Source organism: Osmerus eperlanus, chromosome 11, assembly GCF_963692335.1.
Source record: "Osmerus eperlanus chromosome 11, fOsmEpe2.1, whole genome shotgun sequence".
NCBI lineage: Eukaryota > Metazoa > Chordata > Actinopteri > Osmeriformes > Osmeridae > Osmerus > Osmerus eperlanus.
Window position 1 is genome coordinate 11,051,187 of NC_085028.1, and position 19,272 is coordinate 11,070,458.

The following is a 19,272-nucleotide window of genomic DNA, read 5'->3' on the forward strand; positions in this document are numbered from 1 at the left end:
GTCTCCACAGGAAGCAGGAACTCCTGACCATTTCCAACGTCCCCCTGGGAGACTGCCCCCCCTCGCCCCCCCGCACCGCCCCGCCATCTATGAAGGTAGGAAACTATTCACACAGACTTGTCTGCAAATGCACGCACCCACACACACAGTCGCATGCGCGCACACACACACACACCACTCTGTGAGCCAACTACAGATAAACCACACCGAAAGGCCCCCAATTACAGAACTGTATGACATCCTGCCTCAAAGTCAATAAAGACCCTCATAGGGAACTGTTCAGAACAAGGACTCTATTATGTCGCTGAGAGAACTTGAAGACACTTTAAAGACACAAGTTTCACTGCAAGTCATAGTACATACAGTACATCCATATGCATGTTTCATTATGCCAACATTACATAACAGCATTAAAACCAGTAAGGATGAGGATCTACTTTCAGTCTGACCTCGGGCTTCAGTGGTCATAACCCTTTGTGAGTCTTTGATGCTGGGGATTGAACTTTGCTGCTGTTTCATAGAAATTCTACTGCTACTGGGAAGTTCAATTCATCAACAAAAAGAAAAGAACAGTGAAATATTTTTCTATTCAAGGACTGCTCTTTTCCCCGAACGAAGGTTCTGTTGAACAAACACCTGAAGTATTTGCAATGTTATTATGTTGTGGTAAAAACAGAGGTGGGGGATGTGCTAAGAGATGTACAGAATGGTTGACATATGAGAACGATTCTTAGCGATGGAAGTACGGCAGTACGGCAGTCACCTTCAAGCACCCTTTTCGAGCCTAATTGAAGCTGGAACAATTTGAGGTGGGCGTAGTAGAGGAGGAGTAAAGATGGAGGAAGACGAGATGAAAGCACGACAAGCAAAAAATAAATAATTCCGGGTCAGAAAGAGAGCGGGAGAGAGACGTGGGAAGATGGAGGCAGAAAGAATCAGAGAAAGAACATTTTGCCGTGTGTGTAGGTGTACAGTAGGTGTGCCTGAGCAATACAAAGAGAGATTTAGACAGAGCAAGACAGAATGCACGGCAGGGAGGTCTGAAGGTGAGGGTTATTCCGCGTTGTTATCAATCTACAAAGCTGACACTTTCCCAGTATAAGGGTAATAAGTGGATGTCACCAGATAACTCCCCATTAGTTTAGCTGTTGTATCATCTTCCGATTATGGAATATTTGTTGGGCAATAACATGCTGATCAAGTTTCATCAGCTAATAGACTACCGTACAGTCAACAGTCAACTCTAGAAAGGCCACAACATGCCCCAGTGTGTGCCAGCCTGGCCAGCATGCCAGCAGTGAGTCAGTAGTTTTTAGCATCACAGTGTCTCCTGTAGTCAGCCCGGGTAAACGTTACCCTCAGATTTTCTCCGCTGACCCAACCTCAGCTGGATACATATGTATCTGTCTGTATTCATTTGTTTATCCCCCAGCATCCACACATCAGATTTTGCTCGAGATTGAGTCGACCAGCTGAGAATATTGTCTGTCTTCAGAGAACATTCAATGGCAGGTTTCTGGAAATAACTGTCAAATATTGCCAACCCCTCAGGGGTCCTTCTTTAATATTCCAAACTCCTGGTGCCAGCCCGGCCTGTCAGACTACCACCTTTCTCATAGACACCTACGCACCAGTCACACTTAGCCTACATGCTTGTGTCAGCTGACATACCTGGGGAAACCTGGGCAGCTATTGTACACATAAAAGTATTCCACTTGGGATGCCCATTCTATTAGCACCTGAGTCAGGTGCCAAGCAGGACAATAACATGATAGGGTGTGTGTGTGTGTACTTGTTTATGTGTGTGTGTGTACTTGTTTATGTGTGTGTGTGTATACTTGTTTATGTGTGTGTGTCTCATTCTGCGGGTAACCACTCACCAAATCAGTCTGTTTCCGAATTATTTTGTTATAAGCTTTAAAGGGAGGTTTTTAACGTTTTGGAACACATTCCATCTTCTTTTTTTACAAATCCTTCTCTACAGTGGCCGGGACCCTGAATCACCAAATAATATCAATAATATATAAGAATATGAATAATGTAAGGAACATTGACAATGAATCAAAACATAAACCCATTTTGTAGATTCTAATAACACAGTAATAGCCTTGAGAAGAAATGTGTAGTGAGCCTAAACATTAAAACTGTCGAGGACAATCAACCAACAAAAAGCACACAAGAACCACAAAAGAAAGGGTTACTATTGTTATAATCAGCCAGGCCCAATAGGAGTGGGAAACAAGGGCTCAGGGCTCAGGTCCATGCCATCCATAATGCATTATTAGACTATTTTAATTGCATTTATGAAAACAGCTATGTCAACAGACTGAGACGCTTCCCTCCCAGAAGCTAGGGAGAAAGTGATATGAGCCTGTGTGGGTGTGTTTGGGAGTGTGTATGGGTGTGGGTATAGACACACAGAAAGGACCTGTTCCACTTTAAGAAGTTGTCCAGCTAACACCCGGACTTGTCTGTCCTGTTTGAGCTCAGAATGAGAGAGAAGGAAGGAAACACCAGAATAGTTTCAAGTCTTCACATTTGAATAAGCAAGGGAGGAGTGGAGGTGAGTTGGAAAACAATTTGTTGATTGTCAGACAATAATGTTTTACTTGTGTGTGTGTGTGAGTGAGTTAGTGTGTGTGTTTCACACTGAAGTATGAGGCTATGTGTGTGTGTTCATGCATACTGTACACTGCAGGTGCCAGATTAATACAGTGCATGACGTTTTACAAATAGTCACTTTTATCTTCTAATCACCGAGAACAGCGAGTCTTTTAGAGACCCTCCTTCCACCCCCACACCCCGACAGGGCTTTGCTTTGACCAGAGTAGGAGGAACAAGTTCAGGTAGGAGATGAGGCAGAGCTGGCCTCTTAGTTGCCCAGTGGTTCCACATCTAGACAGCCAGGATCATACTGATAACATCTCAGGTTCTATCCTACCTCTCTCTTTTTCCTGGTCGCAGTGCTAGACTTTATTGTGTTATTTTACTGCCTATTGTCAATAACATTGATTTAAGTACTAACTACGTTAACGATTTTGCTAAGGGCCTTTCAGTGGTGCAGTGGTGCTCTGTAATAGACGGTTATCTGTATGTGTGGTGTATGAGATGGTTTAAGTGTAGCTGATAAGGACCGCTAGACTGTTTTGATCCTCCACGCAGGCTCTTTAAAGTGTATGTGTGTGTTGTGGTGCAGTGGCACATGTGTGTGTCAGACGGTGGATGTCATCGTTGTGGAGGAGGAAGGGGGGGGTACAAGTCTCCTAGCGCCGCCCTCCTGTAATCTGACTTGGCCAGGGGCTGACGCGGCGTGTTGCCGTGGGAGATAAGAGAGATGTTGTTGCTGAACTGAGAGAGAGAGAGAGAGAGAGAGAGAGAGAGAGAGAGAGAGAGAGAGAGAGAGAGAGAGAGAGACAGGGGGCAAGAAAGAGAAGTACAAGAGAGAGAAAGGGAGAAGTAAAGAGGCAGAGAGTCGAGGTGGAGATGAAGAGAGGGAGTTTGTGAGAGGGAGCGATCGAGACGAAGGGAGAAAAAAACGAACCGCTTTGAAAGAACAGAGGGCAGAGAGGTGTGTGGCCAAGGGTGAATAGAATGAAAGGAGGAAAGAGAGAGAAAAAAGAGAAAGAAAACCGATACAGTGACAGCAGGATTCTTCATCTGGGCTCCATGACCTTGTTCCTGAAACTGAGGCCTGTGCTCCACAGGGTGTCAGTCAGATTGGTGCCTAATTGATAGAACTACACAAACCCCCTTCAGCTTCCGGGCCTTTTAACGCCCCAACAAGACCCCCCCTTGCCACCCCCTACCACCACCCCTCCCCACGTCAGTGTCCTCAGAGGATCCCTGCCTGCTGGGAAGGCAGGCAGGCAGACGGACAGACAAGGCTCACTGACTAACTTTGAGGCAGCTAGCAAACTAGGCTGGCACACATCAGGCAGTCTGTGTGTGTGTGTGTGTGCGCATGTGTCTGTGCAGCTTTATTTACTCTGCTGGACTACTTCTGTATGTGATATTAGAACCTTCCAGGGGTAGGTTAAATATTAACACCTGTCATTACTCAAAACACACACACACACACACACACACACACACACACACACTGCTGACTGTGGGAGCTTCCCTGTTACCTTACAAGTGAGTCCTGGGGACACATACTACAGCCATTTTACTGCGTTAAAATGTGTTATGCTTCCTGTTTGGGACCTTTCTGAAGCTTGCTCTTATTGAGGTTGGACTGTTAGACTGATGAACAGGAGTTGCAGTGGCTGTAATCATGTGATTTTACTGGCTGTATTAATCGGTTGATCAGTTCCTGTGGCAATATGACGGCTGGTTATAACTTGACACGTCCAAAATTAAGTCTGCGATAGTTGTGGCTGATAATAGACAAGATTAAATAACTGTATAGACCTGTTCTAATGATTTGTTTCCTGTTTAAGGAAAGATTGGTTTTGAAACTTTGTATCTGGAATGAATTGGTATTGAACACTTGTTGATATGCTACGGTCAACATAATAATGCAAATTAACATTATTAGTATTATTAGTAGCTTTGACCTGACTTCTCGTGTATCAAGTCAATAATGACAGAAGCTTTAATTACATATGTACAAATCCAATGATACATACTGTACTCTAATACAGACCTTATCCTGATATATACTGTACGTGTACTAAAAAGTAATTTTGAATGCCAGTCAACCTTGCAGTTTGATCGCAGAAAACATAAAGGACATGCACATACAGTGAAATAGCATAGCAACATGTCAGCTGAGTGTTCACAATGCAAAAGGGCTTCCTCCTTCATTTCATCAGTTTCTCTCTGTGTCAGCTCATGGCACTCCTGCATAGCCCTTAGTCATCCTGGTTAGCCTGACAAGTCAAACCCTGGACAAACAGGAAGTATGTTTTTGTGCCAGGACCCAAATACCAACACCTTCTTTTCTGTGGTGTGTGTTGCTGGGTTGTGTGGCTTCAAGGAAGTGTTGGTTATCTGTATGTTTGTGTGAGTGTGTGAGGGGGGTGTCACCCTTTCTGGCCTCCCCCAAGGTTATGGAGATATGAGTTAACTGCCTGTATTCTCATACCCTAGCTAGAAACTCTGCTGGCTACACTGGATTCTCGTCCACTTTACTTTACCAAATGCCTGACTGCTAACCCAAAACCAATAGCTTAGACTTGTATACAGTATGAACGCCAAATTATTATTTTTTATTGTTTAGTGAAAGGTTTTTTATGTTGTCTCATGTCCTCTGTTTTTCTTTATTTCAGTCTGCAGAGTTCTTCGACATGTTGGAGAGGATGCAGGTAAGAAACCGTCTTTCATTTCTGTTGGTTACTCCCTTTCTTTCTCTTTTCCCTCTTTTTCTGTCTGTCACTCTCTTTTCCTTCTGTCTTTCACTTCGACCTCTCTGTCTGTCACTTCCTCACTATTTCCCCCCCTTCTCTCACCTCTTCTCTCTAACTCTCTCAACCTTTCCATCACTCACTGGTTGTCTAGCAGGGCCATGTGAAAGTGCCCTCAGGTCAGAATCAGGAGGGACTCTATGTTTTGCTGTAGGCCTTTCCAAGCTGCAGAATGAGGACCGAGACTCACGCTATCAAGCTGAGACTTCATGGTAATGTCTGAGACTCTGACTGGATGATGTGCGGGCTGGGCAGAGGCTCATTCGGAACTGTGTAGAGATGTCCTTGGTGAACCTGCTTCAGAGGAACCATTGATCTGGCCTGTCCTAACCGGTTCTGAGTACTGCCCTGTACTGTGGGGGCCGTAGGGGCCTGGGCTCTATGTGGATGGATAGGTGGAGAGGGATGAGGGGAGAGCGGGGCGGTGCTGTGGGGAGAGAAAGAGGAGAGAGGAGGTGGGTCGAGGATGACTGATTGAGGCTAACAAAAGAGATTTTTTTTAGAGAGTGATCAGACTGAACAACAGATCAATAGAACCTGATGGTAGCTGTGAGAGAGAACACTCCACACACATACACCAATACACACACATACACACACAGACACACACACACAGACAGACAGACACGTGAACGCACACACACACGGTCTAGAATGACTGATCAGAGTTGGTCTCAGAGGAAATCGAAGAGGGGTGCATTAAGTAAGGGAGTAGTTCAAACCAGAAATACTATGAAGCCTCCTGTTGATTAACAGCTGTTTCCTCTGACACACACAAACACACAAACACTTAAACACACACAACTAACCAAACTAGATTGGATCACACTATAAGGCAACCAACCACATAACTGTGTTGAATTCAGGTCTGCAATGAACAACAAAACCCTATTAAATGGTGAAAAGCTTAAGAGAGTGTTGTTGGTAGTAAGTGTGTGTGTTTTTCTATATACTGCATCTGTATGTGTTTATCAGGTATTCAAATTCTGTCAGACCTCCACACCTCCGGCTCACATACTTAGTAATCCCTGCTGGTTTTTACACTTGGAGGATAATTGTGCAATTCAGGATGTGTCAATGGAAATGGCAAGGTCCCTGAAAACGTAAACATCGCATTGTACTGAGCAAACAGCCTTCATGCTTTCCCATGAGATTATTTTGTAATTGGTTTTTGGCCACCAGTCTTTGAAGAGAAAATCTTTCTGATAGCTGAGATAGTAGATGTGCTTTTTGACCCTTGTCCTCTTCCGTCTTCACGCTGCACTTGCGACCTAACCAGGTCCCCAAACCTGAGGAGACTAAAGGAAGTACGCAGAAACACAAGGTTGGAAATGTATACTGAACCACAGACACGCACAAACACTCACAAACACACCCACACACACGTGCAAAACGCACGCTCAAACACCCATGCACACCCACACTCACAAGCAAACACATTAGCTGTACAATGTAGGCCGCCATGTCCCGGAATGCCCCATTGTGATTGTGTTCCCATGTACCTTGCTTATGGATTTTTATGTTCTACCTTTTGTCCACTGCTGGTTGTACTGAGCTGTCATCCTCTGATGTATGGACGACTTTACTCTTTATACAGCTACGATCAAGTCCACTTTTCCGAATTGGTCCATTTGCAGTAGTAGATTTTTTATAGTGCTAAAAGAAGACTGGCCCTGCCTGCCTCTACAATGGTTCCCACTTACATAACATGACCTTTCTCCAAATGAAACATGTTGAATCTGAGGTAGAAAAAGTGTGTTCTTTTTGTCCTCAAATAAGGTCGCTGTCCTTCCTTCTGGCAGTAATAGTGGCTTGTACACCCCAAGGCAGAATACCAAGTAGACCACGTAACACTGGACTCTCCTCTACTGCTATACTGTCTCCATTGAACATGGACATGCAGCATTTAGGCTATAGTAATACATTCCTTTGTAGGGTCAGAATTCTAAACAGCTTCTGGGCTAACAACAGTGAATACATTAGCTGTTGTTTCATCTCTGACATCATCAAAGGATGACAGTCTCACTCACGTGGTTCAGATGAACCTACGTCTCCTTGCGTGGCTTCGTTGGCAGGTGTGACTGTGTTTTGCCCCTTCTTCTTGTGTTTATCGATGCTTGCAGCTGTTCTGTTCTGTGACTTCCCTATTTCTACTCCACTCTGCGCTGTTGAGTCATTGTTCATGCAGCGCGTTGTTGATATGTCAGAGATCACAAAATGCTGTGTGTGTTTGCTTTTCTCTCACTCTTTAACAGGATGATTACATCCCATACCCAAGAATAGAAGACGTGAGTCAGCAACTCTGTACTACACACACACACACACACACACACACACACACACACACACACACACACATGTACACACACACACACACATACACACATGTACACACACACACGTACACACGCATACACATACACGCATGTACACACACACACACGTACCCTGACACAAACAAACGCACACACACAGGTTTTTCTTACAAGCTGTTTTATTCTGGGGAGTTAGTCTCTGCTGTATTGATCTCTCTCTACAATGCACACCAACAAACACTTCAATGGTACAATTACCGTTTTTTCCTGCTGTTGATGGATTGCGTATTTGACTACTACTAAGTATTCTCTTGTATGACTACACTAAATCACTCCCCACTCCCCAGGTCCTTGAGAAGGGGGGTCCGTACCCTCAGGTGATCCTTCCCCAGTTCGGGGGCTACTGGATCGAGGATGCGGAGGCCGCGGCGGGCACCCCCACCTCGTCAGAGAGCAGCTTCTGTGAGGACGACGATGGGGGGGGCATGAGTCCTGGGGGGGGCTTCGGCTTCCGCCTGGAGTGTAACAGCACAGCCAGGGCTTTCCGCAAACATTTCCTAGGCAGGGTGAGTAAGGACACTGGGGTGGGGGATGGGGGGGGGGGGGTGTCTGTCTGTGTATGTGTGTGTTGGTGTTCCAAAGTGGTCCACCCTATATTTTCTCATTACTCAGTTAATGTGTCCATTTACTGTTTTCACCTCAAGGACAGTATATTTTATGTTCTCTCTAATATTATAAATAAAAAAATACATTATAAAGAAGTGAGCTAATACAGTGTACGCATGCATTTGGGACTCATTGTTTATACTTCATAACAAAATGAAAATCGTCAAGTCGCTTTTCCCCACTGTAGCATAAACGCCTTCTTGTCTCCCACTCTCTCCTTCACAGGAGCATATGAACTACTACTGTACAGGCAGCAGCCTGGGGAATCTGATCATGTCCTTGAAGCATGAGGAGGCTGAAGGACAGGAGTTCCTACGCATCATTCTCAGGTACAGCCAGGATGGGGGGTCAGAGGTCAGGCATTTATGCTCAGACATGATTGGTTATGTAGAGAGGGGGAAATGAGGCAAACTTGAGGTCACAGCTTCACTTCAGGACATACAGTGATTAGTCAGTACAGACTCATACCCTCCCCAAACACACACACACACACACACACACACACATACACACACACACACAACACAAGCTCACACCCTCCCAAACATCTCTTTCTCCTATCAGACTGAAGAGATGATTCGAGATGTGAGTCTGAATGGTGCTGAGGTCTGTGTGTTCCCCCTCAGGTCCCGGACCAAGACCCACCACGACCGGATCTCTTTGGCTGGGCTCAGCCAGCTTCCTAGCGTCCCCCAGATTGCCAAGGTCAGTCTCACTCACCACGGCTCGCAGTCCTCCAGCTGCGTCAGTCGCCTGGATTCACATCTCTCCATGCTTCTGTCCCTTTCAGCTGCTGTGTGATGACGTCACAGGACTGAAGTTTAATCCCGCCCTCTACCCCCGGGTAAGACCTTTCCTCTACCAAAGGCACAGTGACCATATTGGGTAGGGCAGCATGTTAGGGTGGCTGTACTGGTCATTACCTGTGTACATGTTAGGTTGGCAGCCCAGGTTAGTGACTTGAGGCTGTAAAGTTTGACGAGCACCTATACGCAGAGACAGACCCAACTCAGGACCTCTCCATCTGTGTTTGTGTGCGTGGCGTGTGAGCGTGTAGAGCAAGTGTGTTAGCCCTGTGCTGTGCTGCTTGTCGTGCAGCTACTTTTGTGAGTGAGCCTGAGGGGTAGTAAAAGCCATCTGTTACCAGGGTGATCTTGAGGCGGCGACAATCTGCTCTCTGTCTCGCTCAGCCGACTGACTCCAAACACTGCAGCTAAACGGTCCCACAATGGTTCCCAGCCTAACCCTAACCCTAACCTCCCTCAGGGCAACCTGAATATCTTTCTGTGCACTGGAATATTGGACTTTAGATTAGACTGGAACTCTAATCTTGTAACACGCACTGTTAAAAATGATAAAAGAAAGGTCTGAAGGGTGAACTCTGACCCCTCCCACTGGCTGTGCTGATGCAGGGTTCCCAGCTTGTAGTGGCCTACGACGAACACGAGGTGAACAATACCTTCAAGTTTGGCGTCATCTACCAGAAGTTCGGACAGGTGAGCTGGTTACACTTTTTTGGGGGGGGGAGGGTGATCTGATCTTTTCCGTCAACTCGACATGATGTATGTGATGCGACTCCTCCCTCCTTTCCCCTCTCTCTCTCCCTCCCGGCTGTCATCCCTCTCCTCCAGACGTCGGAGGAGGAGTTGTTTGGGAACAGCGAGGAGACTCCAGCCTTCAGAGAGTTCCTCAGTGTTCTTGGAGACAACATCGAGCTGCACGATTTCAAAGGGTGAGACACAGGGAAGGACAACAGACCAGACAGACCAAAGTGACCAGACTAACCATATGGACCAACCAGACAGACCAGATCAACCGACAGACTGACAGGCCGACACAACGCCAGACAGACAAACGTAGGCTCCTCCCACAGGTGTGTAACGCGGTCCCCCCCCCCCCCCCCCCCCCCTCCAGGTTCCGAGGTGGTCTGGACGTGTCTCACGGCCAGACGGGTTCCGAGTCCGTCTACACAGTGTTCCGTCAGAGAGAGATCATGTTCCACGTCTCAACCAAGCTACCCTTCACCGAAGGGGACATACAGCAGGTACAAAATGTTATGGAACACATCAGGGCCTTCTAGGAAAGGTCTTCTGGGTCATAATAGTTCTGGTAAAGGCCTTCAGTAAATCATAAAGGAGTAATACTGAGACTGACTGTCCTTCCCCGGCTCTGTTGTAAAGCCCCCTCTCCAGCATTGCACATGCAATATCTATGCTATATTTCACCATGGGCCAAGTATTTGGTCATGGACTAAGGGTGTACTCTATAATTAGACTACCCAGTTGTCCAAGGCATATTCAAGGAAGGTCAAATAACTAACCGTGTTGGCCGGGTTACGTTCTTCTTCTGCAGCTCCAAAGGAAGAGGCACATAGGAAATGACATTGTGGCGGCCGTCTTCCAGGAAGAGGCCACGCCCTTTGTGCCGGACATGATTGCCTCCAACTTCCTGCATGCATATGTGCTGGTTCAGGCAGAAAACCCCTGCACAGAACATACAACCTACAAGGTAGGCAGACATCCCATAGAACACAACATCTACGAGGTAGGGAGAGAACCCATAGAACACGCCACCTGTGTGGTAGTGTGTGAACCCACATAGAACCCACACAGAACCCACCTCCCACATCGTAGGGAAGAAAACATATCGAACAGACAACCTTCAAGGTAGGAGGAGAACCCATGTCACACACCCCGCAAGTAAGAAATTGAAGCCATAAAACACGTACTACACTTGTACATGACTACTGATGCTGCTGTGGATGTAAATTGGCCTGTCAGCTACTGTTATACAGTAACAGAGTAGAGTAACAGGACTGCTGTGTCGGCAGGTGTCTGTTACAGCGAGGGAGGACGTTCCTACTTTTGGCCCACCTCTCCCCAACCCAGCAGTTTTCAAGAAGGTGAGAGAGAGAGAAATATATGGGGGAGAGAGGGGGGGGGGGAGAAATAAAGAGATTTCTGTGTTTTTTTCACTGTGAAAGTTTGATGACAAAACTGACTTCAGTATGGGGTTGATGAATGTCCCCTTTTTCCTCACCTCCCCCCCCACCCCCAGGGCCCTGAGTTCCGTGACTTCCTGCTGACAAAGCTGATCAATGCTGAGAACGCCTGCTACAAGTCTGACAAGTTCGCTAAACTGGAGGTCAGAGCCACAAACAGACAGGCAGACAGGCAGACAGACAGTCAGTCGGACACAGACAGACACTATAACTGTAACCGTTACTCAGATTATAAATGATGGTTCCAATGGTGGTGGTGTGCTGTGTGTGTGTGTGTGTGTATGCAGGGGCGAACACGGGCTGCATTGCTGGATAATCTGCATGACGAGTTGCACAGACAAACCCAGGCTACTTTGGGGCTGGGCCAGGCGGGGGAGGAGGACAGGCTGGAGAACGGAGGACACGGGGGACTGCTGGAGTCCTTCAAGGTGAAGCTCAACCTCTGTCTCATACTCTGGATCTACCCTCACCTAACCCCTCTACCCTCTCATAACCCCTCTACCCTCACCCTAACCCCTCTACCCTCTCATAACCCCTCTACCCTCTCATAACCCCTCTACACTCACCCTAACCCCTCTACCCTCTCATAACCCCTCTACCCTCACCCTAACCCCTCTACCCTCTCATAACCCCTCTACCCTCACCCTAACCCCTCTACCCTCTCATAACCCTTCTACCCTCTCATAACCCCTCTACCCTCACCTAACCCCTCTACCCTTACCCTAACCCCTCTACCCTCTCATAACCCCTCTACCCTCACCTAACCCCTCTACCCTCACCCTAACCCCTCTACCCTAACCCCTCTACCCTCTCATAACCCCTCTACCCTCACCTAACCCCTCTACCCTCTCATAACCCCTCTACCCTCACCCTAACCCCTCTACCCTCTCATAACCCCTCTACTCTCACCTAACCCCTCTACCCTCACCCTAACCCCTCTACCCTCTCATAACCCCTCTACCCTCACCCAAATCCCTTGATACCCACCTAACCCCCACCAGACCCCCAATGTCGTTCTCTACAGGTGTCCATTTTACATCCAACCCTCTATCTTACCCTCTTTCTCTTTCTCCCTCCCTCTTTCCCTCTCTCTCTCTCTTTCTCTCTCTCTCTACACAACCCACCTCCCTCTTATCCACAGTTGTTGTATTCCTGGGGAGTGACTGAGGGATGTTAATGGTCTCTGTCTGACCATATGGTATTTACTGTCTCATTGTTCACAGGCAATGTTGCTGCACAGCACTCATTTAGCCACTGGAGGCGCTGTTCTCATGGCCACCACTGCAATCACGATTTATTATTTTTCTCAGTCACTGTAGAATGTAGATACAACACAAAGCATATTCTGTACACATTAAAACAATAATGCACTTTCAACACTGATGTTGGTGTTTTGTTTCATGAGTGAATGTGGAAAATCTCAGTTTGTCTGTCCGGTGTTGACAAAAACCACGATCTGTATCTAGTATAAGTAAATAGAATGAACACGTATGTCATGAAATGGTGTAGTATATACAGTAATTAGCAACACAGGTGACTTTGAATATGAATCCCGGCCGGTTGTCATGCTGAATACTACACTGAACCCTTGCCTTACTTCGGTAGGACAATAGCTCTCTCTGCTGGCAGTCAAGTGACAAAACATTTTTGCAACAAAATCACCATGAAGATGAGTCTATCACTGCACAACCAGGGGGGCAAAAACCTCTCCTCTAATGGACAACTTTAATAACTTTAATAATATGCACTGTCAACAAGTGTACACCAACAAACTCTGCTGTCTATACTCTCTCATCTCTGCCCTGCATTCCCCCCTTGTAGAGGGCCATGCGTGTGAGGAGCCACTCCATGGAGACTATGGTGGGCTCCCATCGTCACCGTAGCCCAGGAGGGGGAGTCCCAGCCAGCCTCAGTGGAGGGGGGCTCCCACAAAGCTCCAGCGAGTGCACCAAGAGCACCTTCACGGTCAGTCAGGTGGGAGGGCTGGTGTGTGTGTGGTTGTGTGTATGAGTGTGTGGTATTCTCTGTGTATGTGTGATTGGGTTTGTGAATCAGTTTGTTTGAGCGTGCGTCCCTGTGGTGTATCTTGGTCTGTATGGAGCGTGTGTGTATGTGTGTGTGTGTGACTGCAGAGCAGTGAGAAGGTCTTACTTATGTCATGAGTGGTGGTTCTGTCAGGATGGTTTAATAGCAGTGTGGCAGCATTACTGCATGTTTTTCCTCTCTGATGCTTTTCAAACTGGTATGTTGTCTCCACTCAGCCTCCAGGGCTGTCTGCCAAGTCTCCCATGAAGAGTCCGGTCAAGCGTCGCTCTGGCCTCTTCCCCCGCCTCCACTCCAGCACTGAGACCCCCACAGAGAGGCACCCACGCAGGTGCGCACCTCAGACACACTCGCAAGAACGCCAACACCAAGGAAAATGGCATACACAGTCAACCTCTTACATCTGTCACTTGTCAAACTGCATGTCATGTTTTTTTTTACGGTGTGCACATTTGTTGGGTTTGTTTCTCATACATCTCGTGTATTGTCCATCCCCAGGCCAGTCTTGGTCCTGCATCCTTTTCCTACTAATTTGCGCCATGTTTTTATAGCGATGCAAAGACACCCGAAATCTGCCCGCTGTCGCAGGAAATGCGATCGGAGACATCTTCGAACCCGAGCTCACCAGAGATCTGTCCCAACAAGGAGAGGTGAGACACCTCTCAAAAAAGAACATTTTAAATCAACCATGCAGCAAAACTTGCTCTATTTGCATACCTAATTTACCCAACGAAGCCTAGAGACTTAGGTACTGGTGCATCCATATGGAAGCTGATCCAGCCCATTCACAGTCCATCCTCTCATCCCTTCCCTGTCCTTCTTCCCCTTTGTTTCTTCTGTGGCCAGGCCGTTTGTCAAGCTGAAGGAGTTTAGCAGCAGCAGCAGCAGACCCAACATCTCCCGCTCCTCCTCCTCCACCAGCAGCTTCAGCAGCACCACGGGAGAGACAGAGGCCCTGGAGGATCTTGAAACATCGGTGAGGAGAGGGACAGATTAAAGAGAGAGTTGAGGATATTGGAGGAGAGGAGTTGAGGAGATGGGAGGAGATGAGAGGAGTTTGCAGCCTATTCTGATCTACTTGCAATATTAGTAGCTGTAAAAATAGTACAATTGTGTGTGTTCATTTACAGTAAATGAGTGTGTACGTGTCAAACAAACATAATGTCAGCTGGTCACTAAAAACATTCATGCTTTAGTAACAGAATAATTCCTAACCATCCGCCGACCTTTCTCTCTCCCCTCCACCCATCACTCCTCCTCTATCATGTCTCCCTCCTCCTCTTCCTCCTCCAGGCCAGCCACCTTGCCAATGCCTCCTCATCCATCTTCAGCCCATCTCTCAGTGTTGAGAGCCAAAGCTCTGGAACCCCAGTGATCATGTGCCGCAGTCCTACTGGTAACACACACACACACACACACACAAATCCACACACACACACACACACACACACACACACACACACACACACACACACACACACACACACACACACACACACACACACACACACACAACACATTCATGAAACACATCTCTATTAACAGTTGAATGTCCATCCAGATGTGAAGACTAAAACATCGCCCAGGTCAAATTTGAAGTTCCGCTTCGACAAGCTGAGCCACTCCACTACAGTAAGGATGTAGAACTCTATAGGAGAACTTGTGTGTTGTGAGATATTTTGTGTGCAAAAAATAACCCTAACTGTCTGTCTGGCTGTGTGTTACAGTCAGAGTAGCCGGACAAGTGCCTGGTGACAAAAGAAATACTGGAAAATGGTGGCTGATGGAGAAAAAAAACACCAATAACTGCAACAACAAAATAACAACAACAGAAACAGCATACCACAATGGAATCACTAAACCAAGCAGGCTACCATTTCACTCCTCAACACAAGCCAACCTCACAGAGGTGGTTGGTGGAAGCGTTTTCTTGTTGTGAGGTACACAGTTGGATTATATGAAGAGTGACCTGCAGCCATTAGCTCAGCAAGATAATACAGTCTGATGATACACAGACAGGGGTCACATCCTTCTAGGTCCACCCACCTACAGGTCAGGTCTACAGTCTTCATAGCAAAGAGGCTGATGGGTGTGTTTAGCTGTTGTTTTTGTCGTTCCTTGTTTTCAGGCTGGTCCTTCTCTCTCTCCCTTTGGGTATTTACGTCTGCAAAAATGCTACTGAACATAGATTGGATCATCTTAGCTATCAGTATTTCTGTGGTCAAGATTGTCTGATGGTGAGAACTAGAACTATGGTCAAAAATACCTTTGCTGGAAAACACTCTGTCATACTGTATGCTTTGTTTAGCCAAATTTGCGCTTTACAATCTATGAAATCCCCTTGTTAACTTGTGTTCTCACTATGTGAGAGGCTGAACAGATAGGTTACCTCACTATGGTTGTTGCAATTCCCTAAACATTTCACTGCAAGTATACTACCCACATTGTCATAACAAAATATCTATATTTGTGGTACAGTAGTTTGCAACAACTTTTCACATCTGATTCAACCGCATTCGTAATGCTACATTTGAAAACTCTTTACTTCTGAATGTCATTTCAAATGAACTTGCCTTGTTCTGAATCTTTGATTTAATGCTTTGTGATTTGAGATTTATTTTCAAGTCTTAAGTGGTAGCAAATAACAAAAACAGTGGCTATTACGGAGGCAGAAACCATAGCTTGTAGCATTGTATTCCCAAAATAATACTTAATTATTTATTGTGACAATACTGGGAAACAAATGAATCATGTTTGAATGTATTTACCAAGAAATGTTTGGAGATACATAAATTACTGTCCATGTGACCAAAAAAGTCATCTATATTTATAGAACTTTGGGAGAATTTCAATGTACTAAAAGATACAGAGATCCATTCCGACTAATGGAATAGGTTAGTTCTTAAGAGTTCAGTTACGTATGTGAAACATGAAACTCAAACCCAGGAAGTTCGTCAGAAAAGGAAGTTGGATATGGCTCTTTGTTTTAGTGGGCATTTACCAGGAGCCTTCCCCTGCAGCCTTCACACTGTTAATACACCCTTAATTTATTGATAATTGTTTGCATTGATGTCAAATGTACAAAGCTGTAACTGCATAGTAAATTAAAGAGGTTAATAGGAAAAAGGAAATGTTATTAAGAAGTCTATATACGTCTATATGTATATTTCGTTATGTAATGTGCCATTAAGAATTTATTATGAAATAAAATGGTGTATTTTGTGTCAATTAGACTTGTGTGGTTTATCACGGTTCTTTATTGTACTTGTTATACATCATATTATAATCTTAGCAAAGGTTAAAACAACAAAGCATTGGCAATGAAATAGGTGTAACAATGGACACACAGTGAGCACAAACTTGTGAACACAGTGGGCAGCCTGGTTAACCATGCTTCGGATTGTCCATTAAATGTCCTTTTGGTGTGCTGGAGGTTCCTTCAGATCATAAAAGATAAAGATTGTGACTGCTGAAACAAGAATCTGTCTTCTCGTCCCATCCATCCAGATACTCCTCTCAGTCGCCATAGACCAAGTACACTGCATCCAAAAGAACTACCAGTGAACTATGCTCCAATCACAAACCCTCTGTCAGCTTGCCGCCTCACAGGTCTACAATAGGCTTATCCATCCTGTTTTGTTGCCTAGTGTCCCTTTCCATTTATTTTCTTCTATTCATCAATCCCATCTTTCGTTGTCCCACCACCTGTCCAAAGCCTCCTCATTCCCCTGGGTCACGTGATGCGTAGGGAAGAGTACACGGTGCTCTCTGAGGGCTCTCTGAGGGAGCCGGGGGGGTTCTGTCTCAGACTGTCAGGAGACAGAACTGCATAGACCAGCTGACAGAAAACACAAGGTCAACGGTAGCCTGTGGAAGCACTTTAAAGGTCAAGGAAAAGAACCCTCGCAAACTATTAGTCAAATGCGACTCACCTCTATATTTAGTCTGGGCTTTGGCTTGGTTCTGGGCTTTGGTTCCGTTTTGGCTGTTGGACAAAGAGGAAAAAACACTCATGATATTTTAAGAAAAAACAACGAAAGAAAAATCATTAATTGTTTGTATGTATCCGCAAAGGTTTGTAACATACTTATGTGGATTGAGTTGATGAATATTTCATGGAACACGCTGTAATCTGTACACCAAGATCACTTGAGAACAAGAGAGAACGTGTGGAGTGGGGAACTCTTACGTGGGATTGGCTGGCGTGGAAGAAGCCGGGGAGGACTCGGGAGTTGGAGCTGGGAGAGGCAGGGGGGCTGAGAATGTGATTGTAGCTTGACCTTTGACATTATGTATGTCAGTCCCAGGATGGTACACAGCAGGATGCTCACACACAACAGGATCCGGTATAATTCACTCCTCTGGGAGAGACCTGGGATGGCTGCAGAGGGGAAGAGAGAAATCGAGAGACAGGAAGCAAGAGAGTTAGAGAGAAAAAACCTGAGACAGAGACAGTTCAGGCATGTCATTCTGTCATTTTTCAGATGGCACCGGTGACATTTAATTCACATTCACAGGTGAATATATTTCCACACACAGACACACACGGATCAAAAGACATTGTTCAGCTGAATCTACTGGGGTGACAATGCACACCCCCTACCTTCTGTGACATTGACATACGTATGGTGACCAACACTGGAGCCTCTCTTGTCCCAGTTAATGTGACAGCCATACAATCCAGCATCTGATTGGTTGATGTTGTGTATGGTTATGAGCAGGCGAGTTTGATTGGCTGACAGTGTCTCATTATGGAACAGATGTCTCTCAGTAGGCTTCAGCATGAGGAAACCTCCTTCTGTACTCTGTCTCCAGCCACCTGACCAGCAACTGTGCCCACAGTGCTGTACTATACAGGAAAGAGAAAGACTGTCCCCCTGTCGGGCGTACACTGAATCACGCCTTGCCAGCACAGAGTCATGGCACTTTTCTTCTGCCAAACCTAAAGAGGGGCAAAACATGACTTAATCTCAGATAATGAACATTAGAATTACAGGTCTTCACTGTTATGTTTTGATTTAGGGAGATTAGATCAGTTATTGGTACAATAACTACAGTTATTAGTAACCCAGTCAGAGGAAGGGAAACTAGAAGTAACAACTATTGCAATTCTCATAACTGTGTATCCAAAATAAAATAAAATAAAAGTAATCACAGGGTAGGCTGTTTGTGCTGATATTGAGAAGAGAAAGTTATGAACAGGTTATGTTATTATTTTAGCACTAGATTTCATTGTTACTTTTGTTTTTATTCTTCTTAGTAGACATAATGCCTTGTTGTTAACCTTACTATGAGTATCAAAAGTCCTTTGACACGAACACCTTACTTGTTATTTTATGTTCTGTTTATCTTCTGCTTCTGATGTCTGAAGTTACTTCTCCTAACCAGGCTGTTTTGATTATTATTTTCTTGAATTTTGTGCATCATTATTCCTCAAAACAAAAGACATAAAAGCAGATGACTTACCTTGGATGAGGCATGGGCAGGCAAGGATGAAGAATAAGTATATGGACATGGCTGTCCTCAAACCTTGAATGCTAATTCAAGTCTCTAGAATGCTCTGTACTTTTCTGAGTAATGTTCTCTCAATTCCATAAAACACGCAGCCAAAGCCCTGTCAAAACTAAAACCACAATCATGGGCTGGGAAAACTGCGGTTGTGCGGTTGATTATATAAACAACAACTATGTTTGCTTTCCCTTTCTTACTCGTGCACGGAAATAAAGTGACTTTTCTTATAATTGACTCTCATTGGGAGTGTTCTTTCCACAAAGGAACTGAGACTGGTGGGAAGGAAGGAAATACTACACACACATACACTCTCAAATTCACACACTCAAAT

The 19,272-nt window shown here is 45.6% G+C and overlaps 2 protein-coding genes across 14 annotated transcripts in view; one reads left to right on the forward strand and one right to left on the reverse strand.

Annotated features, from left to right (window-relative positions):
- The window catches only part of rap1gap2a (RAP1 GTPase activating protein 2a), a 48,727-nt gene extending 32,064 nt beyond the window's left edge, over positions 1 to 16,663 (forward strand). For 4 of the 13 annotated variants that reach the window (XM_062473969.1, XM_062473968.1, XM_062473971.1 and 1 more), the window contains 22 exons: positions 11 to 95; positions 5,271 to 5,306; positions 6,685 to 6,729; positions 7,661 to 7,693; positions 8,068 to 8,286; positions 8,612 to 8,715; positions 9,013 to 9,091; positions 9,177 to 9,230; positions 9,799 to 9,882; positions 10,018 to 10,118; positions 10,301 to 10,430; positions 10,739 to 10,894; positions 11,217 to 11,288; positions 11,444 to 11,530; positions 11,675 to 11,815; positions 13,209 to 13,361; positions 13,649 to 13,761; positions 13,982 to 14,080; positions 14,277 to 14,406; positions 14,724 to 14,826; positions 14,992 to 15,062; positions 15,158 to 16,663. In XM_062473969.1, coding sequence (XP_062329953.1) covers positions 11 to 95; positions 5,271 to 5,306; positions 6,685 to 6,729; positions 7,661 to 7,693; positions 8,068 to 8,286; positions 8,612 to 8,715; positions 9,013 to 9,091; positions 9,177 to 9,230; positions 9,799 to 9,882; positions 10,018 to 10,118; positions 10,301 to 10,430; positions 10,739 to 10,894; positions 11,217 to 11,288; positions 11,444 to 11,530; positions 11,675 to 11,815; positions 13,209 to 13,361; positions 13,649 to 13,761; positions 13,982 to 14,080; positions 14,277 to 14,406; positions 14,724 to 14,826; positions 14,992 to 15,062; positions 15,158 to 15,166 — 2,104 coding nt within the window. In that variant the 3' untranslated portion in view covers positions 15,167 to 16,663. Of the gene's footprint in view, positions 1 to 10; positions 96 to 2,451; positions 2,564 to 2,879; positions 2,930 to 3,854; positions 4,029 to 5,270; positions 5,307 to 6,684; positions 6,730 to 7,660; positions 7,694 to 8,067; positions 8,287 to 8,611; positions 8,716 to 9,012; positions 9,092 to 9,176; positions 9,231 to 9,798; positions 9,883 to 10,017; positions 10,119 to 10,300; positions 10,431 to 10,738; positions 10,895 to 11,216; positions 11,289 to 11,443; positions 11,531 to 11,674; positions 11,816 to 13,208; positions 13,362 to 13,648; positions 13,762 to 13,981; positions 14,081 to 14,276; positions 14,407 to 14,723; positions 14,827 to 14,975; positions 15,063 to 15,157 lie in introns of those variants that run through there. The other 9 variants (XM_062473970.1, XM_062473966.1, XR_009931671.1 and 6 more) reach the window with 8 other exon arrangements.
- On the reverse strand, positions 16,652 to 19,170 carry si:dkey-52l18.4 (uncharacterized protein LOC560708 homolog). The gene is made up of 5 exons (XM_062473978.1): positions 18,897 to 19,170; positions 18,034 to 18,372; positions 17,620 to 17,811; positions 17,363 to 17,415; positions 16,652 to 17,268 (listed from the first exon to the last, which is right to left on the reverse strand). The coding sequence occupies exons 1-5, from the start codon at positions 18,943 to 18,945 to the stop codon at positions 17,164 to 17,166; spliced, it is 738 nt and encodes a 245-aa protein (XP_062329962.1). The 5' UTR covers positions 18,946 to 19,170; the 3' UTR covers positions 16,652 to 17,163.
- Between the last annotated feature and the right edge of the window lie 102 nt (positions 19,171 to 19,272).

What these genes read in the sequence shown, in the direction of transcription:
- si:dkey-52l18.4 (XM_062473978.1), bottom strand. Translation starts at nt 18,945, where the DNA reads ATGTCCATATACTTATTCTTCATCCTTGCCTGCCCATGCCTCATCCAA. An exon ending in GTATGTCAATGTCACAGAAG is followed by an intron (nt 17,812 to 18,033) that starts GTAGGGGGTGTG and finishes TCCCCTCTGCAG; the next exon opens with CCATCCCAGGTCTCTCCCAG. An exon ending in AGCCCAGACTAAATATAGAG is followed by an intron (nt 17,269 to 17,362) that starts GTGAGTCGCATT and finishes GTTTTCTGTCAG; the next exon opens with CTGGTCTATGCAGTTCTGTC.